Below are 17,364 nucleotides of genomic sequence, written 5' to 3'. Positions count from 1 at the left end.
GCCACACGAGTGCGGATCTGAACGCTACTATGTGAAAGCTGTGTGCGCAGGTTTACAGGGGGGGTCAAAAGGGCAGATCGGAAAAGGGTCGATGATGTACTTGGGGCACGAAACGTAAGAATCGGTGAACGCCGCTAGCCCTGCGCGCCGCTGTGTAGGGCGCAGGAGACGTGGCTTGGTCCATCCGAGGAGAAAGCTGTTCATTTTGACGTATTGGCAAGGGCAATGCCGATGGGTCGTGCAGTCACGCTAAGCGCCGTCTGTGTCTTTTGCTGGCGGGGCAGGAGCCTCTTCCGATGACGCGTTGGGAGTGGCAGTAGTGGTAGCCGCGGCAGACGAAGGCACATGACCAGGCGGATGAGGAATGCCATGCTTCTCCCTGACCAGTTCGAAAGTCTTGAGCATCTTTCTGCGAGCTCCTAGAGCAGCCACGCCCTTCTCTTCCAAAGCCTTGTCATCCATCTGCACCATTTCTTTCCAGTTGCTCTTTTCAAAGTTTGGCGTGTACTTGTGAAGACGAAGGTATCGAAGCCAGGCTGGCACATCTTCCAGAACTGACAAGGGTGCCACCTCTTCCTCGCCGCCAGGACCAGCACTGCTAGGGGCCCCGCTACGAGCAGTGTTTGGCGTGCGTGCTGTTCCAGGTGATCTGCGACCCGAGTTGGCCATCGAGGCAGGAGGCGAGAGACCAGCACTGAACGCAGAGTTGCCGCGTCCGCTAGCTGGCTGCCTGAAAGCGGATCCGGCAGCTGCAGCAGCGGCCTGAGTCTGAGCTTGCAAGATCGATTGCTGCATGGCCAAGAATTGTGCGGCACTCATGTTGCTTAGGCCACCCATGGCAGCCATTGCGTTCATCATTTGCATGTTCACTGGGTTGCCCAGACCTCCGCTTGGACTCTGAAGTCCAGCGAGCGCGTTGGGACTCATGGCCATGTTAAAGCCTCCCTGAGAAGCGGCGGGGGAGACATTGGCCATGGCATGGCGTAGGAAGTCGTTCTGAGTGGCATTCCAAGGGCCTGGAGAAGTGGCAGATGCAGGCAAATTGGGACTGGCGCCTGGGCTGTGCCCAGCATCATACATGCCGGACAGCACGCCGTGAATGCCATTTTGCCCATTGGTGTTCTGAGATGCCGAGCCAGGCGCGCCTTGCTGGCTCTTACGACGGAACTTGGCCACGTCTGGGTCGAGCATGACGCGAGACGCATTGTTGCCGCCGGCGACCGAGGCGAGCTGAGCAGTGGCGGCATCCAAATCGACGTTGGACGCACCTTGACCTTTTTGGGCTTTCTCATCAAACATGGGCATGAGGGGCGTGTTGACCATGCTAGCCCAGCTGCCACTTTGAATGGGACTGAGTTGATCATCAAGAGGACCATTGGCACGAGGGCTCTTTGTGGCCTGGCTGAGACCATCAGTGCTCTTGGGTCGCAATGCCGCGTTCCCACTGGCGTCTTGTCCTTCCGCGACCTGGTCAAGGCTGCCGCCGCTAAAGTTGCGGCCGCTTGCATCGCTAGGCAGCTGACCCGGAGCGGAGATGCGATTCGACTTGAGCTTGGCGCGCTGCGCAGCTAGCATCGAGGCAGCATCGCCGCCTACGCCAGCGCTGCCTGGAGGGTTGCCGTACATGCTGGCAAGATTAGGGGAGAGGAAGCCAGCCGCGTCAGACGACTGGCGAAGGTTGCGACCGCCAGGCGAAGCAGGCGCTTTCATGGCGGAGGGCGATTTGAGCCCTAGGGAAGCTAGCTTTGCTTCCATCTGGTCGGCCATGTTGTTAGGATGGCTGGGACTCAGCAGAGCGCTCATAGGGTCTGAACGAGCCATCTGCTGCAAAACAGTAATGAAGAAGCGAATCTGCACCTGGGTGGACTCCTGGAGGAGCGAGTAGAGAGCGGCTGTGCGCTCAGCCTCGGAGAGAACGCGGAACCCTAGGCATCGCGGCGAAGTGCTGCATCAGCAAGGGCCTTTTCGCCCATTCAATTTTCGAATTCAGCCCGACTCACACTGCTCAATGGCAGAAAGCTCCTCTTTAAAGTTCTGGTCGAGAGAGGCAGCAGCCATCTCCTCAAGTGTGGCTTCATAGTGACGCAGATCCTCGAACCACTTGTCAATAGCATCGGCTGTGAAATGCAAACGGCTCGCATGAGCGCGATGTGATGGGACGGGCGTGTGTCCAGATTTTCGCGCTGCATTTTCGGCCTACTCACATTCGGCGGTGTTGCCCTGCTGTTGCAGGGCCGCTGCCATACCTAGCATCTCGGAGCTGGGGCGAATGCCAGCCGAGTGCAGCGCTTGCTGGGACAGCAGCGGGCTCTTTTGAGGTTGCTGATGATGATGATGGTGCTGCTGCGGATGCGACTGCTGATGAGCAGTCGGCTTGCTAGCCGGCGAGTAGCGCTGCGCTCCAGCGGCAGGGGAGCTGCTGCGGTGGAGACCGGTCGGTGCGCCAGCTGGCGAATGGGGAGGACGAAGATTGTAATCCCCAGACATGGTGCTTGTGTAGAGTGGAGGAGAGCGTAGATGTATGCTTTAAGAGGGGGTGGGGACTGCGTGCGGGAGGCCCTGAATAGTCGAGAGTGCGAAGTGAGGGAGGGTCGAGCAGATGACACCTTCCTGCGCAAGTGGATGAAGTTCAAGAAGATGGAAAGACCTCAAAAGCTGAACCTGGCTTGCTTCCCTTCTTGCCCTTCTCACGTCAAGTGTTGTGACACGTTGCGACCAGAGGTGTTGTCTCTTGACCGTTGTTTGCAGCGAGAGATGCGAGCTGGCGCACCAATGCGAGCTGATTTAGGGAGTGTGGACGTCTAGAAGTGTGCGAGGTGCGTTGCGCAAGCGCAACGTTGGTGGAGGTGAAGACTTGGCTGGTGGAGATGAAAGTCGCTATGGCCGTGGACGATGAGGCAGAGCTTTGCAGGACTGGCTGGCTGGCTATCTGGCTGTCGGTGTGCAATGTCACAGAACCTCAACGATCTTGTAGTGAGCTTGCCAAGCTATGCTCCTGATGACGGAATGGATCTACCACGCAGAGTCCTCCTCGAGCACGAAAGGGATGGTGGCGGTTAGGCTTGTGGGAGTTTCGGATCGTGAAAGTGGCAGCAGAATTCTCGACTCATGACTGTGACTCTTTGTGGACGATGAGCACTCATGCAAGCGGCATAGCTGCACTGTGTACTGTAAGTGGACGCACGCACGCACGCAGTTGCGCGTCACAACAACGATGCGAGGTATAGGCGCAGTCAGAATTGCGACCTGCCCGACAGCCTGCTGCTGCTGATGATGCGACGTGGTCAGGCCGGTGCTCGTGGCATGGGAGTTGCATGTGCTAGCTGCGTGCGTATGGCTCTGGAAACCGCCAGCTATGGCGCCTCAATTAGACTCAGCCCTCACCACGAAGCATGCATGCAGACGCATGCAGTCAAAGAGTCAGCAGCAGCATCAGCATCCCCGGCAGCTCCAACAGCTCAGGCCCAGCATCGTGTATACTCACGACTGAGCGGTAGGAGGTGCGCCGCGGCTCGCCGCTCAACAAAGCTCGCTCAATCGCGGCCTTTGCGCGTGCGCCCGCGCGTGGCCGCCACGATTGCAGCACATGCACCGCGAGGGTAACAATCGTTGAATTGCATAGATCCGCGCGCGCGCGCGCGCAGCTCATGGCCGTGCTTTTTTTGCGTGCGCAGGTCTGCGGGAGCCGAGGGCGGGCTGCGCGCGTATCAGTATTGTGTGTAGCAAATGTTGTGGGCGGGCACAGTCACTACAGCAGTGTATCCGCCACCTCGATCTGCACGCAGACGACTTTGCTTGCATGGGCGTAGCGATGCATGAAACATGTGCAGGATGGCGCATATGCGTGCCTGGAATCATCCGGTCTGGCTCAAACCGCGACCCTGCGTGGGCTACATATGTCCGCATGGGCCATTCATTCATTCATGATCCACGTGACTCTGATTGTATGGCCAGAAGTCGAATGTTGAATGCTGGGGAGATGCATCGGGACAGGCATCCGATAAGCACAAGCTCCATGCATCGACCTCTTCTTCATCTTCAACAACCAAGCAAGTCAAGAGTCATCATACTCGACACCGATGACGCTATCGCTTGGTGACGAGGAGCGATCTTGGCCCGTCCTCGACGAGCCAAGTGTGGCTGTGAGTCGTGTATTCTCATTCGTGATTCGATCACGATTGGCCCAGCGGGCGGAGCAAGAACTTCTCTTCTATACACATGTAGAGGAGTAGGGTGAGGCATACGCAGACCACGCTTGCACGAAATTCAAAATTCTATACAGCATGTGCAGTCACGAGACACGAGTCTGAGGAGTGTTGAAGCGTGAGTCACGAGTCACGTACGAGTGTTTGTCTCCTTACCAGTATACACCGACATCACTACTACTACTACTACTCTGGCTGAGACACTTGTTGTACTGACAACCGGAGCAAGGTCGATCAGGGTGGAAATCCACTCTTGACTCGAACCTAACCTGACCTACCAGATTGTCATTACATTTTGTCAAATCTGCCCAGCGAACTCCAGGGACATTTAAGCTTTCCTCCGAGACTCTTTTCTGCGACGCTATTATGACTCGCGACTCGTGCACCGATATTCGCGAGTGTGAGTGTTGTGACGAGCTCCATGCACTTCACTATTGACTCACGTCGCGCGCCTCTCTCTTCTATCCGTCTTGGAGAAGTCGTTGAATAAGATACCGCTACATGATGCCTGCTGCGAGAGTAGAGTCTCTCTCTTGATCGACCCGCGAGTGGCGCGACGTTCTCGGATGTTGATGAGCCGCGCGTGTGAGAGTCACGCGCATGTATGCTTCCGCCGGCGATCGCGATCTCGAATGAAAGAGGGAAGGAAAGATATGTCGGTGGGCCGTCATGACAGTCGGATCCCTCCTTCGCTTCATCATTATTGAAAGTTCCGTATTCATCGCGCGGATATGCAAATCACGAATGTGAATGATGAATGGCAAACGATCGATTTTGACGATTATCCGCGATTGCATGCACGCACATGCAACTATACAAGTCACCATGGTATTTCAACTGCGCGAGTCCTATTATTGCTGCTGGCTGATAAGCTATGCGCGATTCACTTCGGGGCTGTTGCAGCCATGCATCCATCATCTACTCACGACTCGTGACTCATGCCTCTCTACAAGAGGCTCTCACATTCACGATTCGTGATAATTTCGCCATCGACATGCGGAACTGACTTGAGCACACATATACCGCATTCGCTATCCAAGAGCTTCCCTGCCGCATTTTCTCACCCATCTCCCTCCACTCGCTCCGCGCGCCTCTATCCTGCTCTTCTGTGACGCGCGCTGACACACAAACTCACACGGCACGTAGCAATCCCATCCGTCAGTGCCTTGCGCCTCTTCTAGGAAGCCATCATGCCCACCGCCCTCGCTCCGTCAGCCCATGCCCACGCCCACGCCAATGCCAATGCGTCAGTCTCGGCTGCAGGTAGCAACAACGATCGGCAAAATATTCTTCTGCTAGGTCTGCGCCGATCAGGCAAATCCTCTCTCGTCTCATACCTCTACAAACAGCTCCCAGCAAACGACACGCTCTTCATCGATTCCACCGCTCGGCCCTCCTACTTGGATCTGGACATCTGGACAAAGGTCAAGGTTTGGGACACTCCTGGACTGGCTGTTGGGGCCGAAGGTAGCGGTAGCAGCGCACAAGTGCTTCATGCTCAGCAACAAGGCACTTCGAATGCCGGTGGTGATGCTAGTAAAGGCAACGCTGGTTGGCAAGGCTTTGCTGCTGGGACTGCGGGTCAGCTCCGTTGGACTCAGACGGGAGCGGTGGTATGGGTCATCGATGCTCAGGTGAGTTCGGATGCGATGCGCATCGAGCCGCTCCTTCGCGGATCATGTCCTCCTGGGAGGGCTGCTGGCTCGCACGGCATTCTTTGTGAATCCACCCGAGATGCGGACTCACCACCGCTCGCTGCTTCTCTCTGGGCTACAGGACGATTTGATCGACTCTGTCAGTCGCTTGCACGGAATTCTGATCGAAGCGTACGCCCATAATCCAGAGATCCAATTCCACATCTTTGTTCACAAGGTGGACGGCTTGAGCGACGATTACAGGGATGATACGGAACACGACGTGAAGCAGCGCGTGTACGACAATCTGGCAGACGCTTCGGCATCCTTCACCTTTGCGCCTAGCGGTATCGACATCTTGCAATCGCCCACGGTGGATCTGGCTGCCATGGAAGGATCTGCCGAGCCGGGCGAGGGCACGGATGTGCTAAGCGCGGAAGCCACCGCGAAGAATGTGGCTGGGGTCACTTCTATGACCAATTCAATAGACGCCTTGGGATCCGCGGGCGGAGATGCATCAGGCTTTGGCTCGACCAAGGAGATGACGGGAAGCGGTTCTGGCAAGCATGCGACCGGAACGGCCACACCTTCCGGCTTTTCGTCTCCGCATCCGGGTCAGAGCGCCTTTAGAGCAGCGGGAGGATCAGAGCATGTTGCATCGGCCATCGATGCACGAGGAGCATTGGACGAGTCCAGGAAGGCTCAGGCGATCCCTCCTGCGTTGATGGGTGCTATTTCTTTGGATACGGACGTGAAACTGAGCTTCCACATTACTTCTATCTTCGACACGAGCGCCAACATCGCCTTTTCGAAGGTGCAAATGGGCCTCGTTCAACCCAGCGTGGTCGAAACGCTAGAGGATCTCTGCGACCATCTTTGCAGTGTGAGTAACTCTTCGCAATGCCGTTGCAAGGCAACACAGCGTTCTGAAGCACATTTGTCCGGCTCTCGTGCACAGTCTTGCAAACTCGAGAAAGCATCCATCTTCGATGTTCCTAGTCGGACGTTCGTGTGCACAGACACTGGCCCTTCGGATGGGAACACTTTTGACGTGACGAGCGACTACTTGGATTTCCTTTTGCGCTTCACCAAACTCTACTCGTGAGCATGCTACTGGTCGACGCACGCCATCTCCTCTCATGGCTCATGTCTTTTCTTTTTCCCCATGCCAGAAATTTGAGGCCTGCAGAGAACGCTGAAATGGGCTCCTCGCAGCTTCCAAGAGCGTCTGTCGGCGCGAAGCAATCTTCGAGCTCCGTTCGGCTTTCCAACGACACGACCATCATCTTTTCGCAGCTTAATGGGTTAGTTGGACCGTATCGCCCCAAGTGCCGCCTGGTACAGAAGATTGAACCACTCGTCTCTTTTGCCCCACAGACATCTCGGATTGCTTGCAGTCTTGAGAACAGATGTGCACTCTAAGCATGCTGGCATGATCGTGAGTCCAGAAGGCCTCCACAGTCCGCAGGCGCAGTTTTCATGGGTCTGACAGGCCCGTCGCCTCATACATGTCAGGGCTTCAACATCGATCATTTCCGCAAAGCCATTGTCGAGCTCTACGAGCTCAGCCAAGGTAGAGTTCCGCCAGAATGAGCCTGCGCCCGTTTAAGCCGCGGATGAAGTCATCTATTCTCGAAATGTCACCTTGTTGTCACGGGCTCGCTATGCGGCCGCCCCTTCTTCACGAGAAAAGCGTGGTTGATGAAGGCCTTCCTCAGATACCAAGACTATGATCTCGTCCATGACAGTGGCAAGAGGTTTTGACTGGCACTTCGAGACTCTATCTAATCCGAGATGGTGGTATGCTCGGCTAGCCAAGCGTCCAGGTCGTCCTCTTCTTCAACTGCAACAATGTCTTCATCTGGAGCTGCAGGACCAGGCACGGAAACTTCGCCGCTCCGAAACGCGTTGTTGGACTCGGTCAAAAGGCCCGTCTCTCCACTTTGAGCCTCGAATCGTGCTGAATCTTTGGCAGATGGATGGCCTGTATGAGTCCGTGGCGAGCTGACGCGGGACTGCTGCACGACAAAGCTAGCGTGCTCAGCGTGATGCGGGCCTGCAGCAGGGCTCGAAGACGATTGACGAAACACGGGCAAAGGGTGAGGCTGCTGCGGCAGTGAGCAAGGCTGTTCCATCAACTCGTCTTCTTCCGAATCGTCTATGACACAAATCTGGTTGATGAAGGAATCAAAGTCTTGCTCGCTGTTGTGCATCGGTGGGGCAGCTTGGCCAGTCCCAAAGTCAAGTGCCTCCGTGGGAATGGAATCTTCGACACTGGGTCGCACAGGCTCGAGCTCGTCCATATCATCGTAAATCTCGTCCAGCGCGTGATGATCAAGGCCACTTTCCAGCTCGTCGTATTCCTCGCTGTATTCGTCGAGGGCGGCTTGGTTGAGATTGCTCTGTTCGCGTTCGCTCTGGTGCTTGTGTTCTGGCCGCGGAGGCAATACGAGATCAGGAAGATGAGGTGATAGACTTCGTCGTTCGGAATCTGCATTGACCTTTGCGCGCAGCCCAAAGTCTGGTTCCTTGTCGCACCAGGTCAGGTCCACAAGGCGTTTCCGAGCCCTTCGACCATCCTGCTGGCCTTCTGATCCAAGATCGCGCTGATTTGAGGTACCACGCCGAAGTTCACCTATCTGATCAATGTCTGCGCTCGCCGGCTTTGCCTTTTTCCTGAAGCTTGGGAGCAGGTCGATGGCCTCCTGCCGACTTCGCTTCGAGCTGAGATCCAGCTCCGGCGGTAAGGCTGTCGCATCGTCCTTTTTGCGGGTTGCACAGTCCGCAGCGGGCGCCGTAGGGCTTCCCGCCATGCTACTGATCCTTTGTAGCAACGAGTGCTGCACTGTTTTGGAAGCCGATGCCTGCCGTTTCGAAGGCAGAGGTGGCTTCTTCAAGCCTTCTCGGCAGCACTTATGCGCACACTCCTTCTTGCATTGGTGATTACATCTGAACGGTCTTCGGAGTATTAGCTCGGGTGCAGGAGCCAAGATCGTAAGACTCACTTGTAGTTTCCGTTGGGCATTTTCTCGTGCGTATGCGCTTCTTTGCGCTGCTCCACGATGCATGTACTGTCGTCTCGGCCGCAACCGGCGGTGCTCAATGTTGCTTCGAGGCGGCAGCTAGGATGAGTGGCCGCGCGCAACAGGAACTGTAGAGCTGGGACTTACGGATACTGCGGGCTTGACCAGCAGAGGTAGTGTAGCTGCGAGCGCCCGAGGCTGTCTCGGCCATAAACTCATCTACTGTGGGATCCTCCTGTGATTTGGCAAATAGATTCAGCACGCAAAATTCCTGCTTGTTAGCAACACCTTGGCTCACGCAAGGAGAATTTCCATACAGCAGTGCTGGTCCTGGGAAGTCTTGTGGTGAGAAGCCTTGAGGTCTCACATCCGCACGAACCGCGGTGCCCGAAACTTCGCTGCATCCAACAATGAGGATCAAAGACTGCGAGGGCTTGGTGAATGTGACCTTGAAAGAGTATGTTTTGGTCTTCGACAACTTGCTGACGGGCATCTTTCTGCCCGGCGCATGGTTGAGGAAACATTTGTCCACGGCTCATCGTTATGCAGAGACCGATATGGTGCTCACCTGAAATCCACGAGCTGGTGGTGTGCGGAATGCAGAAGTTCGGCTCAGCGGGACACCATGAACAGGCTGAAAAGCGACTACGCGATGCCTTACCTCGTTGTCGCTGGTCAATGCCAAGCAGACGACAAACATGGTGTGTCCAAACCGTTTGCCTTTGCACTCCTCCTGCTGTTGCTCTACTGTTGCAGAGACGGATCCGCACACGCCTCGACCGGACACCGCTTTCAGAGATTGTTCTTGCAGCTCAATGTGAATGGCAAACCTCGGCAAGGCTTTTGCACTCTCGATCACCTTCTTGCCGAACGGTGGTTTGCGATTTAGAAGAATTTCGATTCTATCGGGTGTGCAATCCATGACCGACGTCAGGTCTGTCAGGCGGGCATCGGCTAGGATCCTTGCTGATTTGTCGCCAACGCTGGTCGAGCACACGAAAGATGAGTTGCAAGCACTTTCTGTCCTCTACTCTGAACCAGCTTACCCGTCCAATTGGCGCAGCGTTGCCCATGTGCCATCCCAGGCCTTGCCGCTGACACTTCGCAGCCTAAGGAGGAGAAGTTTACACAATCGTCAGCCGCAGCGACGTGCGTCGAAGGCCCCAAGCAGGATGCTCACAGTTCAAAGGCAGACTTGACCGTTCCCCCATCGGCATTGAGAAGGGCAACGTCTAACAACGCTTTGAGACTGACGATAAAGCGTCGCCTCGATCAGTTGGGTCATGGAACTATATCGTCTCGGCGACTCACATGCGCGGGACGCGCTCAAATACGTAGTGCACGTCCTGAAAACTGTGATTACGTTCGCTCTTGTCGCATTCCATTGCCTCCGCAATGGTGACCCCAGCAAGCGTCGCCTGCGACATCGAAAGGCGTGAGCTGACGACTTAGAAAGACTCAGGCAGACAAAGGCCTTGCTTATGTCTGACCTGTATGATAAGAGTGACCTTATCTGCCGCAGTCGTAATCTTGGCTGGAGGAAACCGAATGGCTTCGTGCCCCTTGACCTTTGTCCAAGCAGCCTTTTCGCCAGACCTGAATCGCAATTCCTTCCACTCTTCAGCTTGGCATATAGCCTCTAGAATATCGCCAGTCTTGGCGTTGCGCGGAACCCGCGTGAGCCTGTGAAGCGTGTCCAGCCCGAGGTAGTACTTTGAAAGTATATTGCCTGTTTGAGGGCGATATCAGCCAAAGCTCGGAAACATTGAGCAACAAGACTCACCGAGGTCGGTGGAGCAGATCAGGCCAGAACAGTCTGAAGTCGCTTCTCGGGAGATGTAACCATGCTCTTGCAATTTGTCTAGCGCATTTGACAGGATGGCTGCCTTCACTTCGCTGAAAGCTGCCCGACCAGAGGTGACGCCTGCTACCGCGTAATGGCTCGGATTCTTCTGCATCCTGACAAACAAGAACATCGACTCCAGCCATTCTTGAATGGCACTTTCTTCGGTTCTCTCTCGCAGGGTGAGCTATACATGAGCACCCATCAGCGAACTTCTCCAATGCACTGTACACCTTGCTCTACACTTTGCTGCGACCCACCTCGGCGTTGACATGCTCTCTGCAAGTAATAGGTAGATGTCCATCAATGACCTTTGCCAACCACGCGTTGACTCGGCACGCACATGAGCTCATGATGAAGGACGCTCTCGACATTTGTCCCTCCCTGGACGAGTTCCGAGATTCGCTTGCGCTCCCTTTCTTCCGTAAGAATGCACGCCACACCTTCGCGATCGTAATTGGGTCGGCCAGCCCTCCCGATTGCTTGCAACAAGTCAAAGTCAGTCAGATCAACCTAAACGGCGGGCAACAAAGTGAGCGCAGGTAGCGCGAGACGCGTGAGCCCCGAGGCCGTACCATTTTGGAGCCATCGTACTTCTTGGTGCCCTTCACGATTACGAGGTAGGCGGGAAGATTGACGCCCACCGCCAGCGTGCTCGTTGCACCTATCGCAATGCAGCAAATCAGCAGAGAGCGCGAGTGCAATCATAGGACACTCACAAAGAGCACCAATGGCACCACTGCGAAAGTCTCTTTCGACAGCTTGACGGTCCTGCTGATCGAGACCGGCATGGTGAACAGCAATACCGACACGAGCGAGGTCTGAGAAGAAGGCAACAGTCAGCTTCTTCCCTATCGCGCGAGCCACAGTGGTGCGCACCATGTAGCTGCGGGTCGATATAAGACGAGAGTTGGTTTGCGGATGGTCTGGACCAAGGCGTCACTTCTCCTCGCTCTTCCTGGATCTTGAACTCTTTCGCTATAGCTTCGGCAGCTTGCACCGTCATTTTGCGCGTCGCCACGAAGATCAGGGCTGGACGCCGCCTGGCATGCTCCGTGATCAAAGGTAGCAGCCTGCGACGATCATGGTCGATCAGGGTGTCCCTGCGCAGCGCACGCATGGATGCTCACTTGCTGTTCAAGGTATTGTTGAAGCTCCACAAGTCGCCGGTCGGATTGGGGTAGGCATATATGTACTGTGCTCGGATGCGGTGAGCATCGGGCGCAGCCAAGCGCGATCGCAGGCACTCACTTTCTTGAGTGGGCATGGCCGGAACTCTTCGCCGAATTCAAAGAGCTTTGCAGCACTTGGAACTGTGGCATCGGAGAGCTCGATGCCGTTTTTGGAGCTGCCGCCAGAGCTGCGCAGCCACTGCGCAATGTCTGAAGCGTTTGGAATTCTGCACGGATGTTTCAGTTTGAAGCCCGTCAGCAATCGTGGATCCCGTCAAGACATTGTTGCAAGTCAGACGCACGTGGCTGAAAGGGCAATGATGCGCACGTTATTGCCGTACGTCTTCATTCTGGAAACGAGTACTTCCACGCGCGCCCCTAGTCGAGAGTGTGTGATGAGCAAGGCGTGCGTACGAACGGGGCGCGTACGACACTCACCGCGTTGCCGTTCCCTCAATATGTGGACCTGAAGAGCTGGGAGCGTTGAGCTGCCGGACGGCACGCGCTTCTCGTCGTGCTAAAAGACTGACCTCATCGATCATCAAGACCTTGACCTTGTCAAAGATCGCACGTCCCTCTTGCCAGCTACGCGTGACGCTGCGCTTGGTAGCGCGTCAGTATCATGTGTCTCCAAACTTTATGGCGAAACGAGCTGACCTGTCCCACTTTTCCTGCGCAGGCTGGGAGCGGATCAGCGCTTCATTCACGCATGGGCTGCACACCTCTCGCACTCACAGGCGTGGTCACAATCACACGTGCTCTTTTGGTGATTGAGAGATCGCCTTTGCCGCTGTCGCCCTAAGAGAGGAGAGCATGGCTGTCGGCGAACGAGTGCCAGTCGTCGCCACTCATATAGCACTCACGGTGAGCTCGGCTACGGTGCAATTGGCGTGCGCAAAGCGGCCAGCCCAATCGGCCGCCCGCTCAGAACACAGCGCCTTGGTTGGAGCAACATAGACCGCCTTGGCGTTGACGCCGTGGTTCTGAAGCATGCGTATGATGGCGAATTCAAAGATTGCCGTCTTTCCCGCTCCTGTGGGCGCTGTGACCACACAATTGTCATCGGATTTTAGCATCGTGTCGAAGACGGTGCTCTGAACAGCGTTGAAAGCTGGAAATTGAAAGAGTGACCTGTAGATGTCCGCTGAGAAGCGGGGAACATCACAGTGGAGCCTGGAGCAGGATCAGACAGGAGTGCCTTGAGGCATGTATGCGCTGGAAGAGCGCACGTAAGATTGATACTGGTCGCAGCTGCACCCCATGCCGCTGTCGAGCATGAACCACTGCATTGTGAGTGGTCGTGAACGCAAGTGTAATGGGATGCAAGCGATCAGCCACTTGTATGCGATTAGCACCCTTGCTCAATTCATTGCTGACCATCAGTCTTTGGGCCCGAGCCCGCAATCGAATGCTGTTGGGGCGAGTGTTCTGCGGGCGGGATGGATATCAGCAGGTGAGCTCTGCGCAGCATCGCGAATGGTCAGAATGGCTGACCAAGACGAGGCTCGACGAAACCTGTGGAGGCAAGGTTAGCCGGGTCAATGCTCGGGCCTGCTCCAAACACAAATGCAGGCGTTGGCGAGGAGCGTTGAGGCAGGTCGTCCATGCCTTCAGGCTGTGAGTGGCTCCAGACATGGGACAATGCCCTCAAAGGGACCTGTTGGGCTGGTTGAAGTCCTCGATATTCGCTCATGAAATACAGGGGCGCGCGATGTGGCGGTGCGCCACCTGCTGAATCGGATTCAAAGTCAAAATTGCGTGTTTGCTGCTGCGTCGCAGGCTGCGTTGATGGGCGACTATAGTCCTCCTCGGCAGGGCGCAGGAGAGCCTCAACACTCTGATACAAGGCGTTATCATCATCCATCTTGGGTATCTGCGAGACAAGACTAGTTGATACGGTGAATCAAGAATCAAATGTGGTGGTTTGAAGGACGGCCAACGCAACGCATACACGCACGCTTCTTCTTCTTTCGTTGCCCCAACACGCGATCCGTGATTCACGATTGGCGAGCGCGTCGAAATCACGTGCGAGGCGCAGTTCCCACCGTGGCAGCCAGGCAGCCAAGATCAGACTCTTCTGACTCGTGACTGATCTCTACACAAGACCTCAGTCGTGAATCAAGAATGGAAGCTCCATATCAGCTGCGACGACTCATTGCCAGTCAACAATCGTGAATCGAATAAACACCATAGTCTGGAGCAGAGATGCATCTATTGCAGACGCCGTCTCGCGAGTGTGATCGTGACGGAGCTACTTGGTGGGGAAGCCCTTCCATGACGCTGCAGCCTTCTTCATAGTCTCGCTCTGCCCAAACGTCTCGTCCCATTTCTGCGTCAATGCGATGCCGCGTCCGGCAGAGACAGTGTCCGCATTGGACTCGAGCCCTTTGGCCGTATCGCTGATCCACTGCTCCACGCGCAAGCTTTCCGGGTTCTTGTGCGAGTCTTCCGGATCCACGCGAGATCTGTGGAGCTCGGTGGCCACAGAGGGTGGGACCAGCTCGCTGCAAGTAGAAGAAGGCGTTAGGCGCTTGTGAGGCATCGCCGTGCCCGGAACTCCCCTGTCACAATCGCCCACACTCACATTACGCGCACGTTGGTCTCCTTCAACTGCACTCGCTGCGCAATGGCCCAAAAGTGGATAAAAGCTTTGGTGCCTGTGTGTGCAGAGAAGCAGTGAGTGGATGGGCGCGCGTGAGCAAGTCGACAGTGCCATCCGCCAGCATGTCGACCAAACGCACCATTATAGACGGGATTGAGGATGCTAGAAGGCGCGAATCCGAGCACGCTAGAGACGTAAAAGATGCGCGCAGCAGGCTTGGACTTGAAGTGGTCCAGCAGGTGGGTGGCCAAGTGAACAGGGCTATGCGCATTGGTCCGAAGTTCCGCATCCACATCTTCCAGCTTGAGATTGTTGACGTCGAGCGGCAGCTGAACGCCTGCGTTGGCCACCACAGCATCGACCTCCGGGTGCTCCTTGATGAGCTTCTGCGCAAAAGTCTTGACTTGGTCGAGGTTGGACGTGTCGACTACGTAGTAGGGCAGATCGCCCAGCTCCTTGGAAGTCTTTTGCCTTGTGTCGCCCAGCCTCTTGCGTGTGTAAGCGTATGCAGGCTGCAGCCTTGTTTCAGACGCAGCCACTCCGCTACTCACAACTTTGACTCGGTGCGCCCGGCGATGATGACCTTCTTTCCGAGCTTCAAAAAGTACTCTGCCAGTGCCCGCCCTAGACCACCAGCGCCGCCAGTGATGGCGACGCACTGGAAATTGAGTGTGTCAGTGGGAGCCATGGTAGTGTATGGATGTACCTTCAGCAGGGGTTGCGAGGAGGAGGTGCGCAGTCAAGAGGGGTATGACGGGCTCCATGACGGGAGCAGAGATGCTAGCTCTCTTCCATCCTTAAATGGCCTTCCGACCGATGAGCAGGATGGAACACACAACAGCGGTCGGCCAGGGTGCATGGAGTGCGGAGTGCGGAGTTCCAAACTTTCAACTTCGCTTGCGTGCCGAGATGCGTGGAGGCTTGTGTCCTATCGCCATCGTCTATCCCGCCCTCGGCTATACATATTCTCTTCTATATAGCCCGATGGCGGCGGCATCGGTGATCAAGCTCGTTGCGCATGTGGAGGGCGTAAAATTGCTCACGTGTCATTTTGAATCCAAAATTCTTGATGCAGATTCAGATTCACGATTCAAGATTTTGTCGGCTTGAGTCGTGTGCGCTTCGCGATCTTGTTTCGAACAGAATCACAACAATCTTGAATCTTGAATACTCGTGAATTTTCTCCATCTTTAAACCAATAAACAACGTTCAGCGTGAGGTAATGATGAATTACGGATCACAAATCGTGAATCACGAATCTTGAATGAGTCTTGAGTAGATCTTGAATCTTGATCCCGCAGCTCATCCTGTTGCGAGTGACAATAATGATAGGTAATGAACACTTTCGACTTTGCAACGCAGACAATCAAATCACACGCAGACTCGCGACTGAATGAACCATCGACCATCGCAGTCAGAGTGAGCTCGCCTGTCGGAGCTCATCCCTGCTTCTCAGCTTTGGCAGCATCGACGTGAGGTCGTGGAAAGGGGCGGGGGGAAGGGACAGTCCATCGTCATCATCATGGGCATCTGGAGCAGGATCGCCAGCCTATTTCAGCGCCGCAGCCTCGAGCTCGCTCCGCTCACGCTTGCCTACGCAGGACCCGATTCTCGCGAGCTGCAACAGGTGGATCTGTTCCCTGCCGAGCGAGTGCGGTCAGCTCGTGCGAGCTCAAGTCGCAGTGTGGATGGCGCGGCAGGCGAGGAAGGGGCACCGCCGCCACCGCCGCCCTTGTTGATCTTCATCCATGGAGGTGCTTGGCGGAGTGGAGACAAGTCAGATCACTACAGCATGGCGCGCCACCTGTCCAAACGTGGTGTGTCTGTAGCGCTGGTCAATTATCGTCTTTCTACGGCAACAGGAGGACAAGTGTTGCATCCAGCGCACGCACACGACGCGTTCAGAGCTGTAGAGTTTCTGCTCGTCGAGGATCCCAAGCACCCACCAGAGGAATGGCGAAAGACTTTTGATGCGTCGAGAACTGTGCTGGTTGGCCACAGCGTCGGAGCGCACATGGTGGCAGCGATGAGCTTGAATGCCGCAAGCAAAAGCACGACGTCTGAAGCGGACGCAGTTGCACCCATGCCAAGCCTAGGCAGACAGGCTCGCGGGCGGATCAGGGCATGGGTAGGCGTGGTGAGTGGGTGGAGGAGCGGCACGTTCTTGTACATCCGCCAACCGCGGGGTGCACAACACCTGACTCGCCTTTGCTTTTCTCCTTGCTCAGTCTGGCATATACTCCATCATTTCCATGCTGCGCGCATATCCTGAGTACATCTCATTCGTGGAGCAAGCGTTCGGTAATGGCGCGCAAAAAGGAGACGCAGCAGAGCGTTATCTCCCAGCATCGCTCGAATCCTGGACGCTCGCCATGCCGGGGACGTATGCGGCACCGGCGCACAACGCACCCAAAGTGCACCTTTTGCATTCTAGAGAGGATGAGCTTTTGAGCGTAGGGCAGACCACAGAGGCTGCTGAGCATCTTCAACGCTTGCTCGAGACCCAAGGTGGCTCCGTCACGGTCGACTTAGACAGCTACAAGGTGCGCCACAGATACGAGATGAGGAAGATCCACAGAAGGCTTCTTTGCTAGCAGAGACTGACCACAAGATATTCCCGCCGCAGGGCACCCACGATGGCAGCCTACAGACTGAAGCCTACTTCGAGACGCTGCTGAGCATACTGAAGCAGGAGCACATCTTGTAGGTCGTCACTTCGCTCCCAATCAGGCGCTAGATGGGGTCAAGTCCAGCAAAGTCTCCCCTGATCAGATAGATTGCCGCCTCGCACGGTCTCTGTAATGAATGAATGGCACCTGAAAGCGGCCGCATTGAAGATCATACCGGTGTGTAGGTATCAAAACGCTCTAGTCACCTATACATAG

General features: G+C 55.7%; 5 protein-coding genes across 5 annotated transcripts; 2 read left to right on the top strand and 3 right to left on the bottom strand.

Annotated features, from left to right (window-relative positions):
- Nucleotides 1–249: 249 nt before the first annotated feature.
- On the bottom strand, nucleotides 250–2,487 carry IE81DRAFT_347456 (hypothetical protein; the record flags this gene model as incomplete). The annotated part of the gene is made up of 3 exons (XM_025516149.1): nucleotides 250–1,925; nucleotides 2,001–2,117; nucleotides 2,205–2,487. The coding sequence occupies 3 exons, from the start codon at nucleotides 2,485–2,487 to the stop codon at nucleotides 250–252; spliced, it is 2,076 nt and encodes a 691-aa protein (XP_025369509.1).
- A 2,631-nt stretch (nucleotides 2,488–5,118) lies between these two features.
- On the top strand, nucleotides 5,119–7,529 carry IE81DRAFT_323498 (hypothetical protein). The gene is made up of 6 exons (XM_025513966.1): nucleotides 5,119–5,839; nucleotides 5,982–6,722; nucleotides 6,798–6,940; nucleotides 7,012–7,143; nucleotides 7,217–7,277; nucleotides 7,355–7,529. Exons 1-6 carry the CDS (start codon nucleotides 5,396–5,398, stop codon nucleotides 7,430–7,432), a joined length of 1,599 nt encoding a protein of 532 aa, XP_025369508.1. The 5' UTR covers nucleotides 5,119–5,395; the 3' UTR covers nucleotides 7,433–7,529.
- A 94-nt stretch (nucleotides 7,530–7,623) lies between these two features.
- IE81DRAFT_347454 (P-loop containing nucleoside triphosphate hydrolase protein) lies at nucleotides 7,624–13,741 on the bottom strand (the record flags this gene model as incomplete). The annotated part of the gene is made up of 26 exons (XM_025516148.1): nucleotides 7,624–8,662; nucleotides 8,845–8,947; nucleotides 9,010–9,097; nucleotides 9,161–9,359; nucleotides 9,431–9,444; nucleotides 9,524–9,845; nucleotides 9,909–9,971; nucleotides 10,043–10,111; nucleotides 10,174–10,280; nucleotides 10,353–10,591; nucleotides 10,646–10,892; nucleotides 10,966–10,984; nucleotides 11,049–11,218; nucleotides 11,281–11,369; nucleotides 11,425–11,526; nucleotides 11,585–11,778; nucleotides 11,836–11,900; nucleotides 11,957–12,104; nucleotides 12,180–12,255; nucleotides 12,316–12,343; nucleotides 12,408–12,462; nucleotides 12,535–12,548; nucleotides 12,613–12,675; nucleotides 12,741–13,021; nucleotides 13,255–13,305; nucleotides 13,372–13,741. The coding sequence occupies 26 exons, from the start codon at nucleotides 13,739–13,741 to the stop codon at nucleotides 7,624–7,626; spliced, it is 4,215 nt and encodes a 1,404-aa protein (XP_025369507.1).
- Nucleotides 13,742–14,021: 280 nt separating this feature from the next.
- IE81DRAFT_323492 (NAD(P)-binding protein) lies at nucleotides 14,022–15,403 on the bottom strand. The gene is made up of 4 exons (XM_025513965.1): nucleotides 15,031–15,403; nucleotides 14,619–14,950; nucleotides 14,462–14,534; nucleotides 14,022–14,381 (listed from the first exon to the last, which is right to left on the bottom strand). Exons 1-4 carry the CDS (start codon nucleotides 15,165–15,167, stop codon nucleotides 14,129–14,131), a joined length of 795 nt encoding a protein of 264 aa, XP_025369506.1. The 5' UTR covers nucleotides 15,168–15,403; the 3' UTR covers nucleotides 14,022–14,128.
- A 382-nt stretch (nucleotides 15,404–15,785) lies between these two features.
- On the top strand, nucleotides 15,786–17,364 carry IE81DRAFT_302143 (alpha/beta-hydrolase). The gene is made up of 3 exons (XM_025512251.1): nucleotides 15,786–16,616; nucleotides 16,708–17,022; nucleotides 17,106–17,364. The coding sequence occupies exons 1-3, from the start codon at nucleotides 16,002–16,004 to the stop codon at nucleotides 17,184–17,186; spliced, it is 1,011 nt and encodes a 336-aa protein (XP_025369505.1). The 5' UTR covers nucleotides 15,786–16,001; the 3' UTR covers nucleotides 17,187–17,364.

This window comes from Ceraceosorus guamensis (genome assembly GCF_003144195.1).
Source record: "Ceraceosorus guamensis strain MCA 4658 unplaced genomic scaffold IE81scaffold_30, whole genome shotgun sequence".
NCBI classification, from domain to species: Eukaryota; Fungi; Basidiomycota; class Exobasidiomycetes; order Ceraceosorales; family Ceraceosoraceae; genus Ceraceosorus; species Ceraceosorus guamensis.
Note: the sequence above shows the minus strand (reverse complement) of the source record. Positions and strands in the feature narration are given on the sequence as shown.

Bases quoted from the DNA above. Each gene is read 5' to 3' on its own strand.
- IE81DRAFT_323498 (XM_025513966.1), top strand. From the start codon at position 5,396: ATGCCCACCGCCCTCGCTCCGTCAGCCCATGCCCACGCCCACGCCAAT. The intron at 5,840-5,981 runs GTGAGTTCGGAT...TCTGGGCTACAG, and splicing joins TATGGGTCATCGATGCTCAG to GACGATTTGATCGACTCTGT. The intron at 6,941-7,011 runs GTGAGCATGCTA...TCCCCATGCCAG, and splicing joins CGCTTCACCAAACTCTACTC to AAATTTGAGGCCTGCAGAGA.
- IE81DRAFT_323492 (XM_025513965.1), bottom strand. From the start codon at position 15,167: ATGGCTCCCACTGACACACTCAATTTCCAGTGCGTCGCCATCACTGGC. The intron at 14,535-14,618 runs GTGCGTTTGGTC...CTGCACACACAG, and splicing joins CCTCAATCCCGTCTATAATG to GCACCAAAGCTTTTATCCAC. The intron at 14,382-14,461 runs GTGAGTGTGGGC...TTCTACTTGCAG, and splicing joins GAGACCAACGTGCGCGTAAT to CGAGCTGGTCCCACCCTCTG.
- IE81DRAFT_302143 (XM_025512251.1), top strand. From the start codon at position 16,002: ATGGGCATCTGGAGCAGGATCGCCAGCCTATTTCAGCGCCGCAGCCTC. The intron at 16,617-16,707 runs GTGAGTGGGTGG...CTCCTTGCTCAG, and splicing joins TCAGGGCATGGGTAGGCGTG to TCTGGCATATACTCCATCAT. The intron at 17,023-17,105 runs GTGCGCCACAGA...TTCCCGCCGCAG, and splicing joins TCGACTTAGACAGCTACAAG to GGCACCCACGATGGCAGCCT.